A 25214-nucleotide genomic window follows, 5' to 3' on the forward strand; every position below is an offset into this window, starting at 1 on the left:
GGGAGAGGTCTGGGCGCCATCTTGAGAGAGGCAGGCTGTAGGGGTGGGGACAGCCCAGCATCAGGACGGAGCTAGGTGTTGTGGTAGCAGGATACACTTGTGAGCAGAGAGGGCTGTGCATCTCCAGAGCGCCCTTTATTTCCTTTAAGTGCAAACCATAGCTTGACTATTTATTGCACACTTCTCTGTATCTTTCCTAGGAGCCAGTGCCTGATTACTGAGCAGATGGGAATGAGCTCCAGTTTACAGCCAGGGGGTTGGCTTGGTGGTGGAGAGATTCAACCCGTAGTCTGTTCTGAGCTTGTACAGTCTCAGCTGAACTCTGGAGCGGGCTGGGTGCAGATGCTTTTGCACTAGACGGTGGTTCTGGAGGTGGGTTAGGCGCTCTGGGAAGTCTCCCGTGCTAGCTGCTTAACACCAGTTTGTGCCTGGGGCAAGATTCTTTCCTTGTTACATTGGTAACATAAGTGTGAATATGAAAAGAGCTCAGTCCTACCATGTCCCAGTGGGGGACTGGCTGTAATCAGTATCTCAATGGCATCTCATGGCTTTTAAGCTCTTATTTGGGTTTCAGCTGGAGTTGAGGGTGTTGGGCTCTTTGAAGAATCAGGATAGGGGCATGTGGCCAGATGTGAGTCTTTTGTGGAGCCCTGGGGGTTCTGTACAATTTGCCACAGGTTTGCCTTTTAAACAAATAGTTCCCAAGATTACAATTGGCAGTGGCTTCACCCACAACTAAAGATTCCCATCAAACAAAATCTAACATAAAGTTGCAATTTAGGGCATGTCTACACTGCAATAAAAGACGTGTAGCTGGCCCAGGCTTGTGGACTTAGGCTCTAAGATCCCGTGAGGAGGGTGGGTCCTAGATCCTGGGCTCCAGCCCAAGCTCTAACATCCACACTGCAATTTTATAGCCCCACAGCGAGAGCCCTGCAAGCCCATATCAACTCACCCTGCTGCCAGTCTCTTAGTTCAGTGTGGATATACCCCTAGAGTCTGTGGCATCAGACCTTGTGGTGAGAAGTACATTTATGGCTACTGAGGTATTCTCCTTTATACCAGTCAGTGGGAGAAGCAATAAAATGTATGTTCTCTGTCCCCACTCTAATCCCACTGTGTGCTGTATTTTGTTAAATAGTGAGTGCCACTGGATTCAGTGTTTGCCAACCTGATAGCACATCACACTGCAACAGCGTTCTGCAGCATGTCTTCGGCAAGTTTGCCTCCTCCCCTCTGGATCTGAGGGTCATTGGCAGTCCTGGGTCCCCTCCCTGGAATCAGAGGCGTGCAGCGTCCCCACCCCTGCTTCACACTGAGTGGTCCTGGGCTGCCAGTCTAGGGCACCCCCAAGACATTATTCGCTTCCCTGGCAAAGGCTGAGGGCAGAGGCCTCACTGCTGTTAGCGCGCATGCTCTTGATGTTCGTACATGCGCATTGGTGGCACAGTTGAGTGCGTTCCGAAGGCGATCTCGCCGTTCCTGTTCCGGGGGAGGAGTTAGCGGGCCCCGGAACCTGGATGGGCGGCGGCGAGTGGTCGGAGCCCCAGGGCAGAGGCCGGGCCATGCAGGTTGCGGGGCGGGGCTCTAGGAGCTGGGCCCGGTGCATGGCGGTCAGGCGGCGGACTCGGCCCGCTCGGGCATCCTCAGGTGGGTGTCTATAGTGGGGGCGGCCCGAAGGGGGTGGAGGAGCCAGGCCTAGGCGGGCTGCGCCCCCAGCCCGGGCTCGGTCCTGTGGTAGGGAGACCCCATTTCCCAGCACCGTGCCAGCACCTTACCCGCCGCCACCGGTACATCCCCGGGCCCTGTCCTCCCAACGGCCCTCCGCTGCGCCCCCCGGGCCCTGCCACCCCTACTGCCCCCCGCTAACCCCCACAGGCCCTGCCACCCCCACGGTCCCCGCAAACCCCTCCCGGGCCTGTCACCCCCGCAACACCCCCCAGGACCTGCCACCCCCACGGCCCCCCGCAAACCCCTCCCGGACCCTGCCACCCCTACTGCCCCCCGCAAACCCCTCCCGGACCCTGTCACCCCCGCAACACCCCCCGGCCCTGCCACCCCCACGGCCCCCGCAAACCCCTCCCGGGCCCTGTCCTCCCAACGGCCCCCCGCTGCGCCCCCCGGGCCCTGCCACCCCTACTGCCCCCCGCCAACCCCCCCAGTCCCTGCCACCCCCACGGCCCCCCGCAAACCCCTCCCGGGCCCTGCCACCCCTACTGCTCCCCGCAAACCCCTCCCGGGCCCTGCCACCCCTACTGCCCCCCGCAAACCCCCCCAGGCCCTGCCACCCCCACGGCCCCCGCAAACCCCTCCCGGGCCCTGTCACCCCCACGGTCCCCCGCAAACCCCTCCCGGGCCCTGTCACCCCCACGGTCCCCCGCAAACCCCTCCCGGGCCCTGTCACCCCCACGGTCCCCCGCAAACCCCTCCCGGGCCCTGTCACCCCCACGGTCCCCCGCAAACCCCTCCCGGGCCCTGCCACCCCTACTGCCCCCCGCAAACCCCTCCCGGGCCCTGCCACCCCTACTGCCCCCCGCAACCCCCCCCCGGGCCCTGCCACCCCCACGGCCCCCGCAAACCCCTCCCGGGCCCTGCCACCCCTACTGCCCCCCGCAAACCCCTCCCGGGCCCTGCCACCCCTACTGCCCCCCGCAAACCCCTCCCGGGCCCTGTCACCCCCACGGTCCCCCGCAAACCCCTCCCGGGCCCTGTCACCCCCACGGTCCCCCGCAAACCCCTCCCGGGCCCTGCCACCCCTACTGCCCCCCGCAAACCCCTCCCGGGCCCTGCCACCCCTACTGCCCCCCGCAAACCCCCCCCGGGCCCTGCCACCCCCACGGCCCCCGCAAACCCCTCCCGGGCCCTGTCACCCCCGCAAACCCCTCCCGGGCCCTGCCACCCCCACGGCCCCCCGCAAACCCCTCCCGGGCCCTGCCACCCCCACGGTCCCCCGCAAACCCCTCCCGGGCCCTGTCACCCCCGCAACACCCCCCGGCCCTGCCACCCCCACGGCCCCCCGCAAACCCCTCCCGGGCCCTGCCACCCCCGCAACACCCCACGGCCCTGCCACCCCCACGGCCCCCCGCAAACCCCTCCCGGGCCCTGCCACCCCCGCAACACCCCCCGGCCCTGCCACCCCCACGGCCCCCCGCAAACCCCTCCCGGGCCCTGTCACCCCCGCAACCCCCCCCAGGCCCTGCTACCCCCACGGCCCCCCGCCAACCCCCCCAGGCCCTGCCACCCCTACTGCCCCCCGCCAACCCCCCCAGGCCCTGCCACCCCTACTGCCCCCCGCCAACCCCCCCAGGCCCTGCCACCCCCACGGTCCCCCGCAAACCCCTCCTGGGCCCTGTCACCCCCGCAACACCCCACGGCCCTGCCACCCCCACGGCCCCCCGCAAACCCCTCCCGGGCCCTGTCACCCCCGCAACCCCCCCCAGGCCCTGCCACCCCTACTGCCCCCCGCCAACCCCCCCAGGCCCTGCCACCCCTACTGCCCCCCGCCAACCCCCCCCGGGTCCTGCCACCCCTACTGCCCCCCGCAAACCCCTCCCGGGCCCTGTCACTCCCGCAACACCCCCCGGCCCTGCCACCCCTACTGCCCCCCGCCAACCCCCCCAGGCCCTGCCACCCCTACTGCCCCCCGCAAACCCCTCCCGGGCCCTGCCACCCCCGCTGCCACCCCCGCAACCCCCCCCCAGGCCCTGCCACCCCCACGGTCCCCCGCAAACCCCTCCCGGGCCCTGTCACCCCCGCAACACCCCCCGGCCCTGCCACCCCCACGCCCCCCCGCAAACCCCTCCCGGGCCCTGTCACCCCCGCAACCCCCCCCAGGCCCTGCCACCCCCCACGGCCCCCCGCCAACCCCCCCAGGCCCTGTCACCCCTACTGCCCCCCGCCAACCCCCCCAGGCCCTGCCACCCCCACAGCCCCCGCAAACCCCCCCCCGGGCCCTGCCACCCCCGCAACCCCCCCCAGGCCCTGCCACCCCCACGGCCCCCCCAAAGCCCTCCCGGGCCCTGTCACCCCCGCAACCCCCCCCACAGGCCCTGCCACCCCCGTGGCCCCCTGCTAATTCCTCCCCAGGCCCTGCCACCATCATGGCCCCCTGCCAACCCCTCCCGGGCCCTGTCGCCCCCACGGCCCTCCGCCAACCCCCCCCGGGCCCTGTCACCCCTATGGTCCCCCGCCAACCCCTCCCGGGCCCTGTCACCCCCTCGGCCCCCCACTGTGCCCCCCCGGGCCCTGCCACCCCTATTGCCCCCCACTAAGCCCCCCGTCCCTGCCCCCCCCACCGCCCCCTGCCACCCCCACGGCCCCCCGCTAACCCCCCCCAGGCCCTGCCACCCCCGCGGCCCGCTAACCCCCCGCGACCCCCTTCTAACCCCCCCAGGCCCTGCCACCCCGTGGCCCCCTGCTAACCCACCCCCAGGTCCCGCCACCCCCATGGCCCCCTGCTAACCCACCCCCAGGTCCCGCCACCCCCATAGCCCCCTGCTAACCCCTCCCCAGGCCCTGCCACCATCATGGCCCCCTGCCAGCCCCCCCCAGGCCCTGGTCCTCTTTTTTCCCCTAGCCCACCCTGATCCTTTCAGTAACCAGACCCCAACATCTCCTTCTGGAAGTCTCAGCCCCTGTACCCAATTCCTCTGTCATCCCAAATTCCTAGCTCCCTCAACACCCCATCACACCAATTCCCCAACCTATCACTGCCAATTCTTAATGCCCTCTAGTGCCCCAAATATTGTCATTCCCATTTCTGATCCTCTCTAGTATCCCATTACCTTGCACCCTGATTCTTAATTCCCTAAACCCCAGAATCCTGTTGCCCCATCCTTAATCCCCGCAACACCATCCCTATCTTTAATAACATCCAAACTCCCTGTCTCACCAGTCCTTCTTTCTAACATTCCCAGACATCCTCAACACTCCCAAACCTTATCCCTGCCATGATCCAATTCCTAGTCCATTTACACACTGTTTTTGCCCTTTCTGATCCCCTTCAACATCCTCTAACTCCCTATAACCTCGTTGCTAATCCCCTTAACTCCAACTCCGCCACATAATAGCCCATTCCGAATCCTCAATTTGAATTCCCCCAACTATTGCATTAAACTTCTTCTTAACTGACTTTAGGTCCCCTTAAATGTTGTTTTTGTCCTTGTTCCTCAAGGGCTTGTTTTTACTAGAACACATGTCAACAAACACATCGTCAAACACAATTTGACACAGTGACAAGGACGGTCACATTAACCACAACCAGCTGCTAAAGTAGTCAACCATAGGATTACCCATGAACGGTTGGCACAGTGTTAAATGCATCATGGCCTTCCTGTGCTTGAAAGGTCTGTCTAGATGATAAACTAACTCAATTTCAAAGACCATCTTCTTTCAACATAGTTGGAAATCCCCATTAATGGCTCTCTCCCGGTATCCCTTTTCACCCTGACATGCACACATAGATGGCAGAGAGAGAGGACATGAAGTGCTGGGGTAGTCGGGGGGTTGGATGAGACATAAAACTGAGATCCTGACTGCTTTTGATCATTAAAAGTCTAATGGCACTTGACTCAGTTTGGGGGTGTTAATAGTCCCATTCAAGCAATTACATTCTGCCTTCTGAGATTTCCTCATATCAACTGTGTGTCGTATTCTTCACTGTCTTTCTGAATAGTCACTATCAAACAGCTGCTCTGCTCCAGCACAGAGGTTGTTGCGCTTTGGGGGTGGATGAAATCATGTTTGGGGTGTCTGTACATTATTAATGTGCTTTATAGTGGTAAGAAGGATTATTTAATTTGATAGCACCCACAGGTTCCAATCCTGTTCAGGGGTCCACTGCCGTTAGTGCTGTACAAGCAAAAGAAGAGACAATCCCTGCCCCAAAAAGCTTACAGGAGTCTTGGAAAAGATGACATATAAATATGAGATTCTATTATTAGAGAGAGACTGTGGCCTAGTGGGTATATCACTGAACTGTGAATCAGGAGATCTGGGTTCTATTCCCAGCCTCACTACTGACCTGCTGGGAAACTGGGGACAAATCATTTTCAGTTTCCCTTGGGGATAATGATATTGACCTCATCTGTAAACCTTTGAGATCTATGTATTATAAATGCTACAGATAAGAGGAAAGTGGTGGTATTATTGTGGTATTAGTATGAGGTCTGGTCAAGTGTCAGTAGTTTCTTGGTCTATCCAAGGCCGTGATCAAGTGTCTTGATGTTTTTGGTCTTTTGGCCTTGAGATGAAAACCTTGTCTGTGTTTCTGGGACCTTGAAGTGGAAAAAATTCTTTAATTATTATTATTGTATTATTCTTTCAATAAAAGTTACATTCTCAAGTACAGTTAGTGTTTTGCCCCCAGAGATCTAATAATTCACAGGTAAAATGCCAAAGTTTTAAACCTATGTGCTAAATTTTAAGTCATTTCTAATTGCACTTCCCACAAGTTTCCTCTGCCGCCCATCATCACAGCTGCTATCTTGGCTAATGCCACATTGGAACTCTTGGCTTTTGGAAATTGCAACACAGTGATGCACAGTGGCAGTACGGCGCATGCTGCCCCTCCCATTGCTGCTGATCTAGGCATCAAGGTTTGATTTACGTAGGACATACTTAGATATTACAGTGAGATGCCATAGAAAATCCTAAGACATACGATCAGTCCCTCTCATGGTAATAAAGAGCATAAACTGCCAGGCTGCCCCAGAAATACCTTTTTTTTTAAATCCCATAAATCTAGGATTTAAAATAATTTATTGATGGAATGTAGAATGTCTCATAAAAATGCCATTGCAGGGGACTGGACAGCTTAGGGAACTGATCCTGGGATACGGAAGATTTTCTTCTCTAGGTCGCTGGTTCATATCCAGTCCAAGTTGTTAGTGACCCAAAATTGTTAGCATTTGAACGCTATTTGATGGCCTTCGTATGGGATGATTAGGTGGGTTTCAGACCATTTCCTAGTTGGTATTTTGCCCATATCGCAAAAACTACCACATCGCTTGATGTTATTTGGCCCTTTTGGAGATGATCTCAGAAGATAAGTCAGCAACTGCACAGACCTTTCGCTTCTATAAGGGCTTGTTTATGCAGGAAAGTTCTTCTGGAATAAGGTAGGGTGTGAATTGAAAGCACATTTCTGCAGTAGTTCCTTCCTCATGTGGGCACTCTAGTTCTAGATTTTAAAATGAACTGTTTACAGTGTACCTGTAGAGAAAAAATAATCTGCCAACTCACTTGACAGCTGAGCTTTGTTCTCCCCATTTTTGTCCACAGAACTGGGCTTTGAAATTCACATGACAGACACTGGAAGGATTATGCACATTATCCGATAATAACTTTCCCCCAAACTGTAGTTTGACATCCACCCATTTTTATGTGCAAGTACGAGTGTGTTTTTGGGGAAAATATAGTTTGAAATGTTCTTTTTATCTAAGATTTGTAACAAAGAAGAAAACTCCTTGCCTATTCCAAAAAGCTCCTGCTTCCAACACTCTCCAAGTGTGTGCTGATTAAAGTGAAATTCATGTCTGAGGAGCAGTCATCAGGACACTATGGAGAGTTTGGGCCTGCAGGCAGTGACCCTTACTGATGGGACAACAGCCTACATTCAGCAGGCCATCAAAGGTAAGAGACCCTTTGGACTACTGAGCCTGACCTCTCTGATATGTTGAGTGATACTGCAGAAAATCACCCCTGTTGGCATCATACACATAATACTTGCTGTTTCCCTTGTTGACTTGGGCAAGGAGCTTGTGGTTGTCTGTTAGGTTTCACTGACTCTTATCGAAGAGGAAACATACCGCTGATCTGGAAAATAACACACAGGAGCTAAGAGAGCTACTGAAACATAAACAGAGGATAGGTTCAGAATACAGTGATAGAATTTGGTTTACGCTAACACCTTTCTCACTGAAATGAGTAATGCGTTAAGTGTTGGTTAGTGAAGTAAAGCTGACACGAAATGCAATGTCTATTATTTCAGTTTGGGAGTTATAAAATGCTGCCCTCATGCAGTCTCTAGGAACTTACACAAAATACACACTCCATGCAGTATTGGATGTCAAATTCATAGTCAAACTATGAAAGATGCTTTGTGTGTCCCACAATCTCTCCATCTTGGGCAAAAGCCTGAGGGAATAGATAGGCCTTGTGCTGTACCCTGAACGTCAGCAGGTGTGAACTGTATCCGACCAAGGGGTAGGTAGTGGGAACCAGAGCACAGAGTTCTCCACCTGGGACACCCAGCCCCAGGCATTCATTGCTAGACTGTTAGCAGGAGCACCCAGGCTCCGCTCAACTGTAGCAAGAGAGTGCAGGGAGGTAAGTGGTGTGTTCATTCAGTTTGATTTGCAGCATTAGAACCTATTTTATTAATGTACCTTGTTGGCCAGGACATTAGGATTATCCACACTTTTTTCAGAAATAGCTGCAGGATGTGTCTTCTCCCAAAGAGCCACAAAGGATGGGTACAAGAGCCCTCCGCTTAACGCTCTGATGAAACATGGCATCTCTTTATACTATACATCCTACCTGCTGCTCTGCAATGTCAGCATTGGGTTTGAATCAGACCTTTGGCCCAGAGATAAAGGTGCTGCCCCAGACGTACACCCAGGCACCGCAATGATTATTGTAGAAAACCTTCTCTTCTCTAAAGCTATGAATAACTGTGTTTTTCAGTTAGAGCAGGCAGTCTGTGTCAGGACTCCTGGATTCTCTTCCACTGATCTGCTGTGTGACCCCAAGCAAGTTTCCTAGCTTTCTGTCCCTCAGTTCTCCCATCTGTAAAATGGGGATGATAATACCTCGCCCACTGGCATGTTCTGAAACTTAACTAATTGAAATCCTCACATGAGAAGAGCTGAATGAATCCAAAGTACAATTATTTTCATTATTGCTCACGTCCTCTGACAGGCTTCCAAGGGAGGTAGTGGAATCCCCATCACTAGGTTTTAAAGAACAGATTGGACAAAGTCTGTCAGGGGTGGTTTAGATTTACTTGGTCCTGCCTCAGCGCAGGGGGCTGGACTAAATGACTTCTCGGGGTCACTTCCAACCCTACATTTCTATGATTGCATAATTTCCCTACTCATTTGAATGAGAGCAGTTTATTTGAAAGAATTAATATACCACCCAGCATTTCTACATTCCTGGGGAATGACTTCTGGCAGAGCTTAACATTTCCTTATAGAGAAAAATTTCCTTAGTGATCCTTTAATCAGTAGGAGAAGGCAGCCCCAGTTCACATAGTCCTCCATTTCTGATTTTCCTTCATTATTTCCAGTTTTAATATGCTGCCTGGAGAGCCTCATTCTGTATTTTAACTGGTCAACAAGTGTGTAGGTAGAACACAATTGATTTCTGCTTTGATCAAATCTATAATCTAAAAGCCCTATTAATAAAGAAGTAAACAAATAAGAAGTATTACGTAACAGCAGGCATACATTTCTTGGTCTGAATAGATAATGGACTCCTACTGGGTATGTCATTTCCACATACTTTTATAGTTCTGTTGACAATGAACCTTCTTAAATGCAGATAGGCTTAGTTCTTCTGGCAGTTTCTCTCCCTGGTCATATACTGGAGCCTGGCAATAGTCAGAAATTATTGATTGATTTAAGGTGGTTTGAGGTTCGAACCAGATACAACCCCCACCTCCCTGGGTTTTTTTAAATGCTAGAGTAATAGTTCCAAACTCTATCTCTTACTGTTGTGGTACTGCAGTGTTCTGAGTGATTTTCATAGGGACTGTGTCTACATCTGTGTTTGGAGTGCTCATGTGCTAGGAGCCCCTGGGGCTCTAGACCCAAATGCTTTGCACACTCTGAAAGTAGCATGGGCTTCCATAGGTTACTAAAATGTCACAACTGGAAATGTATTTCAGAAGCAAGATGGCAATCCTAATTATACGATTGTAAGGTTCATTTCTCACAACCTGCCATGGGTAGAGGCAATTAGTGCTTCAGGACCTGTAAAGTTTTACAAGAATTGGTCCTTGACCAAGAGAAGAAAAATAAGCATTCAGTCCCTCATTTATGCCATTAAGAGGCCCCATCGGTTGCTGGTTTAAGCCCTAGTGGTATTTGCTAGAGCATTTTTGTTCCATTTACTTCTCTTTGTTTACATGGCAAAGAGAGCTGGTAAAAAAATCCTGTACCCTGTAAATAAGTGATGGTTGAGATTGCCTTAGACTGTTTCCTCCATTCAGACAACATAGGAAAGAGAGGTTTAATCTTCTCTATGGTATTCATAAGTGTACCCATTACTATGGTTCTGAATGCAAATAGGGGTTGATAAAATAATGGCCTCATTTGGTGACTGTGATTCCATGAGATTATTTCCCTTTAGGAGAAATAGCAAAGGGTTATGAACAGAGGGGAACAGTCCTGTGTGCTGGAAGGTTTATCAGTACTGCAGTCAGCGATGATAGTTTTCTTTTCACACTGTTGCAGGAGAGAAGCTGCTTGAAGGGCAAGTGATTGAGCTTGAGGATGGGACGACAGCTTACATCCATCAAGTGACAGTCCAGAAAGGTAAAGAGGAGGAGTTGAACTCGGGTGACATTTGGAATGTATCCCTACTTTGCTAGAGGGACGTTACTAGTGTGACTCAAGGCTGATGACCTTGACAATTAGATCCCATCTCTAAATTCTAGCCTCAAGGAGTCCATCTGTGTGTGATTTATTCCCCCTACCTATTGTTTTAGTGCTGAATGAAAATATAGATGCTTTTTCTGTAATATATAACTTCCTGTGAAATGTGCAGTAAACTCATCCGAGGCCAAATTTGCTGCTGATGTAAACAGATGCAGGTTAAAATAGTGTTGGCCTGTGCTCTGTATCACAGTGTGTATCTGTCTGATCACAAATCTGATAAGTTCAGTTCACTGTGTGTCTTTATACATAGCCTCTGTCACGGAGTGTGAGGGAGTCAGGGCCCTGAACCCCCCACTTCCTGCGATTCACCGTGACTCTCAGCCAGCCAGTAAAACAGAAGGTTTATTAGACGACAGGAACACAGTCTAAAACAGAGCATGTAGGTACAGAAAACAGGACCCCTCAGTCAGGTCCATCTTGGGGGGTGGGGAGCCCAGACCCAGGTTCTGGGCCTCCCCCCATCTCCCCAGCCAGCTCCAAACTGAGACTCCCTCCAGCCCTTCCTCTGGCCTTTTGTCTCTTTGTTCTCCAACACCTTCAGTTGGCACCTTTCAGGGGAGGGGACCCAGGTCATTAGTTGCGAGGAGACAGGGTGTCAGCCATTCTCTGTGCAGACAGCCCTCTAGGGCTCTGCAACAATCACACACCCTTATCCCACCACCTAGATACTTAAGAAATGCACAGGGGAAACCGAGGCACCCACACAGTATTCAGAGAAAGCATTAAGAACATTCCCACTTTGTCACAGCCTCTGTGTCCATGTGGTTTAAAAACAACATTAAGGCACTATACGTTTATCCGTGAACAGTCAGACATGAACTCCTTGTAAACTATTAGCTATATTAGACTCTGGAATAGTCTCCCAAGAAAAGTGATAGAAGCCCCATAGCTTGGGTCATCAATAGATATGTTTTCCTCTCGGATTTGAAATGAGATGGTGTTAACACAGCTGAGAGGGGAAGGGAATTTGTTTCACATGATAGGAGCTACAGAGGATAAGAACCTTGCACCAACCATGATAAGATGTTGTAAAGGAAGAGAGAGAAGTTAGCTGCTAAATAAATAAAGGGAATTAGAGACAGAGGATGGGTTTATGACTGGAGTGGGACTCAGGATACTGGGGCTCTATTATCTGACCTAAAACTTGTTGTATGACCTTGGGCAAGTCAGTTAATCGTTGTGTGCCTCAGTTCCCCATCTGTAAAATGGGGATAGTTTCATTTCCCCATCTCACACGGATTTTGGGAGAATAAATTAAGTAATGATTGAGAAGCTCATTTCCTGCAGTGATGAGTGCTGTAGAAAAGCCAGGAAAGTAGGGGGCAGCTCAGGTAAGTCCATGGTAGGTTTTAAAAATGAGCAGGACATTTTTGAACTGAGCCTTATATGTGCTCTGCTATATGGGGAATTGAGCAAATTGACTCTGAGATCCAGACACGAAATTCCTCACTCTGGTATCTCTGGGTTGTGTTGATTTACAGAGTCTATAGCTTTTGAAGATGGGCAGCAGGTGGTGTTGGAAGATGGCAGCATGGCTTATATACACAACACACCTAAAGGTAATTATTAATTTTTCCATCCTCTCCCAGGGTCAAGTATCTAATGGATTAAACAAAATGTTGCGGGTTTCTAAGAATGTAGCTCGGGTGATGTAAAGTGTAGGAAATCCAGATGTGACTGTACTAGGGTGACCAGATAGCAAGTGTGGGGGTGGGGGGTAATTGCCAACTATATAAAAAGGAAGGCCCCAAATATCAGGACGGTCCCTATAAAATCGGGACATTTGATCACCCTAGACCGTACCATCAACAGTAACACAATGTGAAAGCCACATTCTGGCCCATGTTGCTACTAATAAAAATCTATCAGGTTCACTTGGATTAACCTTCAACCAAGGATTCTTAAAACTTTCCCTGCTAACTCTGCATGTTTTTTGTAAATGGAGGTTATTGGCTCTGTCGTCATCTCTAGCTCTGATGTTGGTTATGGCCCAGCAGAAAGAGAAGGGCGCAGAACTGGCTCAAGACTCTTACCTTCTAGCAGAGCTTGCAACACGGGGAATTATTGTTGGTACATGAAATAAAAAAGGTCATTCTTACTATTGTGAATGGATAACTATTAATAGCAGCAGACTAATAATGGGTACTGATGGGGTGGTAATGTGCCTTTTTAAGAGTGCTTGCTTCTCCTATACAGAATAATTACACACACAAAAATTAAGTTAAAAGAACATTAAATTTGAAAAGTCAAGCTCCCAAAGGTTAGGGAATGCCAGGATTACGTTTTCCTGTGCCAATAGGTACATAGCAATTGCTAATAAGCACTCATAGGCTTGACTACAGCGTTTGATTTTTGTGGTCCCCTCCAGAGGGTTATGATGCCAATGCCCTGGAAGAGGTCCAGCTGGAGGATGGCTCCACTGCCTACATACATCGTCCTGTTGTCATGCCAGCTGGCAGCACCATCCTGGCCGTGCAGGCAGAAACAGGGCTGGAGGAATTGGCTGGGGAGGAGGAAGATGATGCCTTTGATGCTGATACCATTCATGCTCTCAAGCAGTATGCCAACAAGGTAAGGATGCAGCACTCCTTTTACGGTCTGGCATCATGGCTGATTGGCAGGTGGGGAGGAGCTGATTCCCAGACCAGATCAGGACCGGGGGTTAAGTAACCACAACTGCCTGGCACTTCTGTATACCAGCTTCTCAGTGAAAGTGCGGACTTTTAGAAGAGAAATTACACAGTACTCTTGTGGTAATGTAGCTAATGATGTTAAGATGGGTGTTTAACGGTCCCATAATACTGTTAATGAACATTTAAAGGCTCCCATTAGTGTTGTGGAATACCGTTCCCCACCCTCTCTGTTAGCTGACACATGCAGGGAGGTACCTAGCTATAGGTGTGGTGCTGCTCCTGGGTTTCCACTGTGCGTTGGGCTATTTACATATAATTGGCTGCAAATACAGCACCGACCAATGAAAAGCCAGATCAGGAAAAAGCTGGGTTTAATATGATCTGTTACAGGATGTGTTAACCAAGGTCCCAAAGCATGAAATCATAGCAACTGGGTGATTTTAACACAAAGGATAGAAGTAGCAATGATGGGTCAGACAAAGTTATAGGCAAGTGTGGCAGGGATTTGGACATGAACCAAAAAGGTGAATAATTAGTAGAAATTTGCTGCGAGAACAACCTGGTGGTAGGTGGAACAATGTTTCCTCATGAAGAAATTCATAAAGTGACCTGAAACTCCCCAGATGGTACTACAGAAACCAGATAGATCACCTCTGCAAGTCAAGAACGTTTTGCAGCTCGTTGACAGATAGACGTGCGTGCAGGGGAGCAGATGTGGGCAGTGATCATAACCTTTGTATCGCTAAATTGAAGATCAAGGTAAAGAGGATGGTGCAGATTAAAAGAAGACCCAAACACAAAAAATGCCTTTTAGCTTGAACTGAAGAGCAGGTTCAGTGTTCTGATGGAGTGAACTGAAGAAAACTCAGACTGATACTCTGTGAAAACATCAGTGTGTGCTATCTAGAAAGTGCAAAGAGTTCTAATAACGAAATATGAAGGGGAAGAATGTATTTGCAATGCTACTTGGGCAGCAGTGGAAAAGAGAAGAAGTGCAAAGCAAAATTTGAATCATGAGACATGAATAGACAAGCAAGTGGCAAGAAGACTACAGAGCACTAGATGGAGAGGTAAAAAGGAGTGCTAAGAAGAAATAAAAGGGCAAATTGATAGAAAATGTCAAGAGTTTGAAGATGCCAACCTCATATAAGACAATTAATCAAACAACTAACAGGGAACTTGAGCAATATTGGAAACCCTATTAAAAATGCAAACGGAAAGACTCTTAACACAGAATAACAAAGAAAAAGTTAGGCAGAACATTTTCTGGCTGTTTTAAATAGACTGAAGACCTACTACTAAAGTTCGTTATTGATGTAGTGTCTATACAATGGAAAAGGTTAGAAAAGCCATCAGTAAACTCAAAAATGGGAAAGCAGCTGGAGTAGATGACATTACTGGAGAGATGCTTAAAGCAAATGATGAAACAGCCCTCGAGGATCTCCTTGTGTTTTTTAATAGAAGATGGAATGAAGAAAAGAACCCAACCCATGGAAGAGAGGCTCGTTGTAATATTGCCAAAGAAGGATGACCTTACATACTGTCATAACTGGAGAGGGATCACATTGCTTTCAGTGACTGGGAAAATCATGTGCAAGATTGTCCTGGAACTTGCCGAGAACAAATGGACCTTCAATTCAGAGAGGAACAAGCAGGTTTTAGTCCATTGTTGTTATGTGCAGACCATATTGTTCTCAGATAGAGTGGCAAGCACCTCTTGTGATTAAAAAATGTTGATTTCAAGAAGGTTTTTGACAACTGACACAGAAACCGTCTTTAGTATATTATGGAATATCAGCAACAATCATTAGAATAATCACGGCTCTATGTGATAATGCCAGATGTGCAGTCAGAGATGGTGACACCATCAGCCAATGGTTTGCAGTGACAACTGGAGTAAGGCAAGGGTGTGTTATGTCCCCACTATTGTTTGCACTGGTCATGGTATCATGAAGAAAGTGACCGCAGAAGGCAACCGAGGAATTTTATGGACAAATGATAAAGCACAATTGGATGATCTAATTTTTGCTGATGACACTGTCTGGCTTAGCTCAACACATTGCTTAATGGAAGAAAAGACCCAGCTTTTGGCAGACAGAGTGAAACAAGTTGGTTTGTTCATCAACAAGGGGGGGGGGGGAAATATTGCTATCAATATCCTAAAAATAACCTTTAGAGTAGATGAAGAAACACTAGAAAAAGTCAGTCATTTTATCTGTCTAGGGCGTGAGACGTGCAGTGATGGTGACATGCTAGATTTCAAGCAACAAATATCAAAAGCAGCAAACAACTTTCAAAAACTTTGGATAAAGATTTGGAAAAGTAGCATGATAGGCACTGATACACCAGTATGAATTTTTAACACTGGCATCATGTCTGTCGTCCTTTATGGAGTTGGGTCATGGAAATCTACAACAGAAATTGATACAAAATTGATTCCAAAATATAAATGCCATCAGATTCAATTGGGAAGAGTTTCTTAGAACATCAGAAATTCTAAGTAGAGCAAACCAACCTAAAGCATCACATCTGGTAAGAAAAAGATGGACTTAGAGAAACATTACACAGAACAATAGAGAAAGAAGCCAAATCGATCAATATGACACTTAGAAGCCTGAACGGACTAGCACAAGACTAAGAGAGTCCACCAGTTTTCTATTTATGGATCTGAGGATGCGGGAGGATAAAGAAAAGAAATGCAGCTGCGGAAGGAGCAATGAAATGCAGTGATCTCTATACAGCTTGGATTTTGTGTTATTGCTTTTGTTCTTTTCCCCTAGCCACTTGTATGTAATTTCATTCTCTTATCTAAATTCCCCTTATAGTTTCAATTGGATACAATATCCTTCTTCGCTTCTTGGCTGAAAATGTTGTGAGGTGTTGCTGTGTGCTGTTAAACAACTGCCATCCTCTACACTAGAAATGGCTGCATTATAGTGGCAGATGAAATGTATAGTTATAAAGCATATGTGATTCTTCTGGATGGAAAGTGTTAGAGAAGTATAAGATACTGCAAGAATGTGTTTCTAGGACCTATGAACCTGCTTTATATTCCTGATGAGCTGCAAATTTCACCAGCAGCTTAAAGGAGCTCACAGGCTCTCCAAGTCCCAGCCTTTGTTTCTGTGGTAAAATCCCGCACTCATAAGCGGGCATTTAAGTTCACTGTTAATTTTTCTCTCTCCCTTCCACAAACTGTAGATTTTCTTGCTTTAATTACATCAGGTGATTGAGCAATACACACTCTTAATGTTTGCCAATAGAAGTAATCAATGATGCATGTTTCTCTTCATAAAGGGATTGTTGGTTGATATGACCAGCGTAGCACACCAAGATCTTTAATATGGCCATGAGACCCGTAACATTGCTAAGTCCCAAATGTGTCTGCTTGATCCAAGTGGTTGTGGAGATTACCAGTCCCAGCATGCAGTGCTCCATCTTAATTTGTGTGGCCTTAATATGGAGTATTGAGGGCAGGGACCTGTAGTCTTCATACAGTCCACCTTTATATTAAAGATGTGAACAGCTGCAGTCAACTTCATTTTATTTTTGGGAATGGTCTTCAGGCTCCCAGCAATTTACCAAGGCAGCCTTCAGGTAGGCAAAGATTGGCTCCTCTACTGCAGACTGTGCCAATGTGACAAGATATTCCATCACCAGTAACAGCAGCTGTGGTGTCTAAAAAATAGCAGCCTGGGTGCGCTCTGCTGGTGTGAATGTCTCATTGCTTGGTTATGGCTCACCCGTTCTGTGCTCTGCAAACGGGCATGAGCAAATGGTACGGTCTCTCCGCTTGCAGGTCTCTGAGGAGGAAGAGAGAGTGAATAGCAGCAGCCACTTGAAGAATGAGGTTTCTAACAATGCCCCTTCCCAGGTTTGTACTTGTCAGTGAGATGTTCCTTTGAATCAGCTCAGGCTAACTTGCCAGCCCACCACTTCTCAGGGGTGGGTTGGAGAGGGAGCCGTAAGTGTGCCTTGTTTGACTTCACCAGTTACATGGCTAATCTTTTTTCTAGTATGGCTATTTTTGTTGATATCACCTCCTTATAGAGCTGTTTTCTTCTGGGCTTTTTCAACATCTGAATGTTGTGGGTCATACATCTTGCAGACTTGCAGTTTCATCCTAAAAATGTACTAGCCCAGGCACAAAATCTACTTGTCCACCCTGGACGATGAGGGCACTGGGAGAGCTAAAGATATTCAATCCCCTTGTCAGTGAATGGCTTATGATGGGCAAAGAGGCCAGTAGAATTTTTCAAGGTTTAAAATTAGGATTACAACCCTGACATTCTTATTCAGTTTGAGATATGGTAGATAATCATCTGAGTAATCCTTAGCTCTTCTGTAGCACCTTTCATCAGAGATTTTCAAAGCGCTTTGCAAACTCCGGTGTAAGGCTGGTAAATATTGTGAGCCATATTTTACATATGAGTAAACTGAGGCACAGAGCACTGACGTGACCTGCCGGAGATCACCCAGTGAGCTGGGAAATGGAGCCCAGAAATCATGACTCTTGCTCCCCTTGACTGCCCTGTGTATGCGCCACTGTACATTTGTATGCACCTGAGACGTATTTTCCAGTGGGATCACTGTACAAGATGAGGGTGCAGGGGTAAATTCGTGTTGGCCTTGCAAGGTCTCTTGTGGTGGTTCTTTAGGCTTAGCCTTGCTGTGCTTCTTGGCAGGATCTGCGGGAAGAGGAGATGCGCAGCAGCGGAAAGGGGCAGCAGGTTGGTGACAGAGCCTTCCGTTGTGGTTACAAAGGTTGCGGCCGCCTCTACACCACCGCCCACCATTTAAAGGTAAGCCAGCTGATGCACTGACACCAAAAGCTCCAGCCAGAGGACCATCCCTTGCTATAATAGCAGCTCACAGTGCTCCCATGCAGGGGATTGAGAGACTCAAACTTGGCTCCATGAGGGAAAAGGCCAGGATTCCTGGAGCATGGCACTCTGCAGTGACTTTCTATGGCCATTTTGGGAGGTGCATCCAACCATGAAGAGCCAGAGGGATGGGGCTTGTCACCTGGAGGAAGGCTGGTGTCTTGAGAATATGCACGTGAGAAGAGATGAGGAACCTTGAGGGGTTTAGAGGAAGGGGGGGGGACTTAATCCTGACAGTTGACTCTCATATCTTTGGCTGCTGAGCTGCAGTGTTTTCAAAGCAGAGCTGATGGCAGTCAGTGTGTCCTTTGCAGCAATGAGAGGGATCTAGATCCTATCTAAGCATTAGACACACTTGTTGTCCCGCTATCCAGCGTGTAGCTTGAAGTAGAACACAGCATCTGTATAAGGTCTTATCTGGGCTAGGATAAAAGATCTTTTATTGGACCAACTTCTCTTGGTGTGATGTACAAGCTTTCGAGCAACACAGAGCTCTTCAGGCCTGGGCAAGGAAGCAGAGTGTTTGGGCTAAATACAAGCTTGCTCAGATTGTTAAGAAGAAGGGGTAATGCATGTTGGAGGCAGTCACTTGAAATGAAATTACCTCACCTACCTTGTCTCTCTCATGTCCTGGGACCAACAGGGCTACAACAATACTGCAAACAACGTAGCGTCAAAAGTGTATTGTAAAAACGTGTTAGCTCGGGAGTTGTATTTTTACCACGAGTTAGTTGGTTGAAGTGAACCCTAGCAGGAAGCCTAGGATTCACCCCAGCTGGCTAACATATCTTAAAAACCAATTTATTCTGTTACCTAGGGGTTTAAAATGTCTTCGCTAATCCTAGCCTAGACCAGGCCTAACAGCACACAGCTGCTACATGGCAGCTTAGCACAGGAAGTGAACGAGAACCCCGTGTCTGACTGATGTGAGGATGGGTGGGTTGGAATGTAGGTCGCAAAGCAGCTGGAGAGTCCCAAGTGTGCTCCTTCCCCCCAGATCTCCACATGCTGCTGCCTCATCTAGTCTTGGCTTCACGTTCTGTCCCTTCTCCCTCTCCAGGTGCACGAGCGAGCTCACACGGGCGATCGGCCGTACAGGTGTGACTTCCCGAGCTGTGGGAAAGCATTTGCTACAGGTAATGGTTGTAGATCATGTGCCGACAAACTCTGTCCTGTGCACATGAATCTCACTCCTGAAGCTGCCAGTTCTGTTGTTCCGAGGAAGCTCAGTTTTTAAGGCCTCATTCCTAAGACACTCTTTCTCTCCCCTTCCTCCCCATTGTAAACTGCTTGGAACTCAGTTTATCTAACTTGGAAGGGTGAAGGACTAAATGGCCCCTTCTGGGATTTGAACCTGTGTTTCCAGGCAGTCCAGGTGTTCCATCCCTTGACCTTCCAGGAGACAGGACAGAGGTTTGACAATCCATGGAGTGAGACGTTGTCCATATATTCCCATGCTACGTGCAGCAGATTACAACACGAATTTCCTGTGACCTCTTCCCTTGCAGGGTATGGGCTGAAGAGCCACGTGAGAACGCACACTGGTGAGAAGCCGTACAAGTGCCCCGAGGACATGTGCAGCAAAGCCTTCAAAACCTCGGGGGACCTGCAGAAACACATCCGCACACACACAGGTGGGCTGCACTGCCACATAGCAAGAGGTCTGAGCTCAGTCCTCCCCAGTCTGAAGGTCTTGATGACAAGGAAGCACGTGTCCATCTTGATTATTGTTCATTAGGTGTGTTATGATAGTCTCCAGGAGCTCCCGTCCTGGACCAGGACCCCACTGTACAAACACAGAAAGACGGTCCCTGCCCCGGATTGCTTACAAACTAAGTACAAGACGAGAGACAGCAGGTGGATATAGACAGACGGGCATACAAGGAAACAATGAGACAATACTGTCTAAGCCAGTGGTTTTCAACCTTTTTTCATTTGCGTTTGCAAAAAGTTTCAGACGGAAGCATGGACCCCTTTGGAAATTTTAGACATAGGCTGCAGACCCCAGGTTGAAAACCACTGGTCTAAACAGACGGGACAGACACAGGTAATGGAAAGAAGACACAAGCAGTGTGAACAATGTGACACTAACAAACAGCGTGTCAGTTCAATTATTTTGTTGTTCTGATTTGTGTTGCTATATGCTTACATGCTGGATGAAACTTCTGTATCCTTAGATCCTTCCCAGCAGTGCTGCATTGGTGTCAAACTGAGACAGACACAAGCACCATGAACCTCAGCTTTGCAGTCTGATGCATGATAACAAAAAACAGTGGAAGGCGCTTGGAGTATTAGCTTGTTTCCTACAGAACATGTCTGCAATTGGCAACCTCGTCAGGGAGAACTGAATTGGCCATGGAGACTTTGCTTCCCTCCTATGCTAAGAAGGAGTCCCCAACTGTGCTGTCTTCTTAGCACTAAACTCACCTAGTAGAAAGAGAGCTTTTCGGGGGATAGACGTTGTCAAGCATCGGGTTGGGGGGAATATGAAGAAGACATGTCAAAAGCATGAAGCCATTGTGTATGCCTTGCATGCAGCCCATCCTTTCTGCTTATTCTTGTGCACAGTGCAACCTGGATTCTCCGAATGCCCTAAAGCCTTGGAATTGAGGGACTCTTCAGTGTAACAGACATGGTGGCGGGGATGTGATTGATCTCCGTTTCAAACTTCGGGGCGTTGTAGGGAGCGAAGGTCGGTCTGACTGGCAGAAGCCATACTCTGCCTTTCTTCTTTTTGTTGATGAAGGTGAGCGTCCCTTCAAATGCCCGTTTGAAGGCTGTGGCCGCTCGTTCACCACCTCCAACATCCGTAAGGTCCACATCCGGACACACACAGGGGAGCGGCCATACATGTGCCCCGAGCCCAACTGCGGGAGAGGCTTCACGAGCGCCACCAACTACAAGAACCACATGAGAATTCACACAGGTAAACTGGGGGAGAGGGTATAATTTCCCCTGTAGGAAAGACAACTGAGTCCATAGCCAAGTGACAACATTGCCTATACCTAGCTGTCCAGTTCCATAGATTTCTATCACCTGGCCAAATTTTCCCTTTCCAGATTTTGAGGGTAGGTAAGGCAGTGAAGGTCATAGGACTCGCTTTATTGGGCCAGTTTATTGTTCCATCAACTCCAGTATCCTGCTTCCTGCTGTGGTGATCAGAGGAAAGCAAAACAATCCTCTGTGATGGACCTGCACGGTTGTACTGCAGGCGAAAAGCTCCCTTCCTGACACTGACCTTCTGTCAGTTTTTATGCCCGGAAGCATAGTAGCTGATCGCCCTTACCTTTTTAAACTCTAGTAGTTAACTGCTGCGGGGCTGAGGTTCTGTAGCCCACTTCTCCCCTGTAAAATAGACCAATAAAATGCTCCATAAAGGTAGCAAAGGCTCTACAGATCCGTGTGTCTACGAGAGAGACACACCAGGCCATGCAGAGTGGTGGGAGATCTGCCTGGAAAATGCTTCACAGAGCCCAGGACTGGGAGGCAGAACTAATGGAGTCTGTTCTTGGCTCTGCCATTGACTCACGGGGTGACCGTAGCCAAATCCTCTGGCTTCTCTGTGCCTTGGTTTCCCATATGAAATGGGGTGAATCCCTACGCCGCCCCTTGGCAGGGTGAGGATGAATGTAATGCTTGTGCCAGCTGCAACGTTGACAGCATGCCTAGTGCTGTTGTGGCCCCACCCTGTTGCGTGACCGCCTCTCTCCCTGTCCCAGGCGAGAAGCCGTACATGTGCACTGTGCCGGGCTGCGGGAAACGCTTCACTGAGTACTCCAGTCTGTACAAACACCACGTGGTCCACACCCACTGCAAGCCCTACACCTGCAACAACTGCGGGAAGACCTACCGCCAGACCTCCACGCTGGCCATGCACAAGCGCAGCGCCCACGGAGAGCTGGAGGCCACGGAGGAGAGCGAGCAGGCTCTCTACGAGCAGCAGCAGCTGGAAGGTGCGGGCCACGTCCTCCTGCAGCCCAGGCAGGGCTCGGATTAGACAGTGCAACAAAGGGAGAGACTGAGCCCCCCCAGCCTGGGCCTGCAGCCCCTCCCTTCACTCACCCCCAGTTCTATGGGGGGGAGACTGAGCCCCCCCAGCCTGGGCCTCCAGCCCCTCCCCTCGCTCACACCCAGCTCTACAGGAAGGAGCCCCCATCCTAGGCCCGCAGCCATTCAGACGAAGCACCACCTTCCAGACCCACCTTGTGCCATTGTCATTATGATCCCATGCTCTTATCTGTTGCGCTGTCCTATCCCGTCAGAGAGCAGGTAGATCCCAGGGTCATAGAGATAGTGCCACATCCAGATGCTGCCCTTCTCACTGGCACTTCCTTTCTCTTTTGCCCAGCTGCTGCGGCTGCAGAGCGGGGCCCCCCGCTGAAGCGCCAGCAGATTGCTTTCCTTTCGGAGGAGGAGGAGGAGGAGGATGGCATACCTACCCAGGTTTCACTTATCTCTCAGGATGGAACACAGCAGGTACAGAGACCAGGGAGAATTCGGGGTACAGCTAACAGAGCTGGTCACTGCCTCTAACAGCCACATGTTCTCCATCCTCCTGGACAGCTGTCGGGTCCTTTCCTTTACCGCTAGGTTGACACGGTCGGTCGCTCGCGTCGGGGTGTGCGATGTGGGCCGGGCTTCATCTTAGCTTTGAGTTTAGGGTTCATTTTTGTCTGAGTGCCGTGTGCTGAAAGATGCTGGAGAGCAGCGGGCTGTAACCATCAATCTGGTGCAGTCTGGGCAGAACCAGTTCAGGCTTCCTCCACGCGTCCCTGCCCTCATGCATCAGTTTTGACATGGAGGGCAAAGGAGGTTTCAGTTTCCTTGACCTCTGCTGAGAGAGCCGCTAAGAAAGTGCTTTTTGTCCTGTGGGAGCTGCCTGAGGCTCACCAAACACATTTGCCATTGGCCACTGAGCGTTCATCTGGTGGTAGCAGCTTTCAGTCTCTGTTGGCGTTGGCTGGATTTGGATTGTATTTTGCTTGCTATTTAAATTACATCCCTGTAACCACTGGCCATGCCCCCTCGCTGATCAAACACAGCCTTCTGCAGCAGGGCTTGAGGGCTAAATGTGGAAGTCTGTTTCTGCAGCACAGGGCTCAGGAAGTAGCTGCTGAGAATAGCTCCTCAATTTGCTTACGAGGCTGGCACAGAAAATTAACTAACTGCCCCTCCATGAGCATGGCAGAAGATGCTTAAAGTGGGAAGGAGATGAGGTCAAATGATGAGAGCTGGGGACTGGGAGAAGGACTCCTGGGTTCTAGTTCAGATTCTGCCACTGACTATATGTCACCTTGGGCAAGTCACATCACCTCTCTATGCGTTGGGTCATGCATCTGTAACATGGAGTCATGGTCCTTCCCTTCTTCATGGGAGTTGTGCTGCCAAGCTCAGGAATTGCTTAAGGTCTTGCATGGGAAGCACTGGAGAAAAGCAAAGTGGGATAAAGAAGAGGGGCGGACAGAGGGGCAGCTGGTACCCCCACGGTATCCTCTTTGTCCAGCAGGACAGCCCCCTTGGAAACCCACCTGGGTGCAAGTTGTGCCCTGTTAACCCTTTGATGGCTGACCATTTGTTTTCTTGTCACAGGTCAGTCTGTCCCACGAGGACTTACAGGCACTGGGCAGTGCCATCAGCATGGTAACGCAGAGTGGCACCATCACAATGCCACAGGAAGACCTTGCGGCTTCCGGCACACACACCGTCACCATGGTCAGTGCGGATGGGACTGAGACGCAGCCGGTACGGGCTTCTTTCTGCTTACTCACTCAGGACTGTTCTGGGCATGAAGAGGCCTTTTGGGCATGTAATTTATTTGGTTGTCTGTTTTCCAGGTTACGATAGTCACCGCTGGGGCAGTGATGTCTGAAGCGTCAGCCATCGCATCCCTCCATCACCAGCAAGTGGCATTGCTCGCAACTGCCTGCGGCACTCATATTGCAGTGCAGGTACCATGTGACACCCTGTCCAGGGCTGAGCTTTGCTCCTGTGCAATCACTCTGCTCAGATTCCCTCCCCACTTGCATCTATTTCAGACCTGCTCAAGGTGCTTGCTTCAGCACCTGGATTTCATGGCGGCCTCTGTGTCCCTCTCCTCAGTGTTCTTTCGTTTTAACTTCCAGCTGTTTTCTGTGTCCACCTGTGTACTCAGCTCCCACCTGCCTTGTCCTGGTACCTTTCCTTGTAATATTTCAGTAACATCTATTGTTATTTGTTATCTGCCTTCCCCCATCACCCATGATCTTCCCCCTTTCGAGGTACTGATAGTGCCTGCCTGCCTCACAGCAGTCTCCTGAACACACAGCGCTCCATTACGCCCCACTGCACCCCCTTTTTCTGTGTTCCTCCTACTCTGCACCCATTGCCCACCGATTGTATTCCTCTCACCTATATATGTCTGTCCTTTCCCAGCACCCGTATTCCTTCCCCTTTGCTTTGCCCCAGCACTTGGTATTCCTCTATCCTCTGCACCCATGTTCCCCACTCCTTCTCTTCTACCTCACCCCAGCCCTCTTGCATCTCTGCCCCTGGGCTGTCCTGGTAAAATACAGATTAACTCAGTCTGCGCGTTTGGGAGAATGATACCATTCGTTCGTGTGTCTCCTCTTGTAGCTGGAAGAGCAGCAGAGCCTGGAGGAAGCCATCAGCATGGCAACAGCAGCAATTCAGCAGGAGTCTGTAACGCTCAGTGCGGCCGTGTCTGAGAATGGGTGCTGAGGCACTGCGCAACCTGTGGACAGGGAGGCTTGAGTGGAGCAGGGATGGCAATCAAATGGCCCCTCGTGTTCGGTTGGGGCTTTCAGGGTCTGAAACAGGCCCCCCCCCCCCCTCCCGCCCCCCGGCTGCTGCACAGAAGACAAACTGTAATGCGTGGTACAACCCGTGAATGCAGAAGGGGGTCCCTGATAACTGTTACGTGCATCCAGCTTGTGTGCTAGGCAGGCAGCGAGAGCACATACAGGAGCTCTCTGGGCTGCCAGAGTGACCCTGTTTAAAGGGCTCTCCTATCGCTTACAGCGACATCTTTCTAAGAAATC

The 25214-nt window shown here is 50.1% G+C and overlaps 1 protein-coding gene across 2 annotated transcripts; it reads left to right on the top strand.

The window, feature by feature from the left end:
* Window positions 1-7490: 7490 nt before the first annotated feature.
* On the top strand, window positions 7491-24956 carry ZNF76 (zinc finger protein 76). 2 transcript variants are annotated; one of them, XM_065402576.1, is made up of 13 exons: window positions 7491-7632; window positions 10458-10538; window positions 12143-12220; window positions 13030-13232; window positions 17980-18096; window positions 19238-19313; window positions 19686-19811; window positions 20924-21103; window positions 21897-22130; window positions 22526-22653; window positions 23767-23919; window positions 24012-24125; window positions 24790-24956. In XM_065402576.1, the coding sequence occupies exons 1-13, from the start codon at window positions 7560-7562 to the stop codon at window positions 24892-24894; spliced, it is 1668 nt and encodes a 555-aa protein (XP_065258648.1). In that variant the 5' UTR covers window positions 7491-7559; the 3' UTR covers window positions 24895-24956. The 2 variants fall into 2 exon arrangements, with proteins under 2 accessions (XP_065258648.1, XP_065258649.1); XM_065402577.1 differs by lacking the exon at window positions 23767-23919.
* Window positions 24957-25214: the final 258 nt, after the last annotated feature.

The sequence above is a fragment of the Emys orbicularis genome, chromosome 4, assembly GCF_028017835.1.
Source record: "Emys orbicularis isolate rEmyOrb1 chromosome 4, rEmyOrb1.hap1, whole genome shotgun sequence".
Lineage (NCBI taxonomy): Eukaryota > Metazoa > Chordata > Testudines > Emydidae > Emys > Emys orbicularis.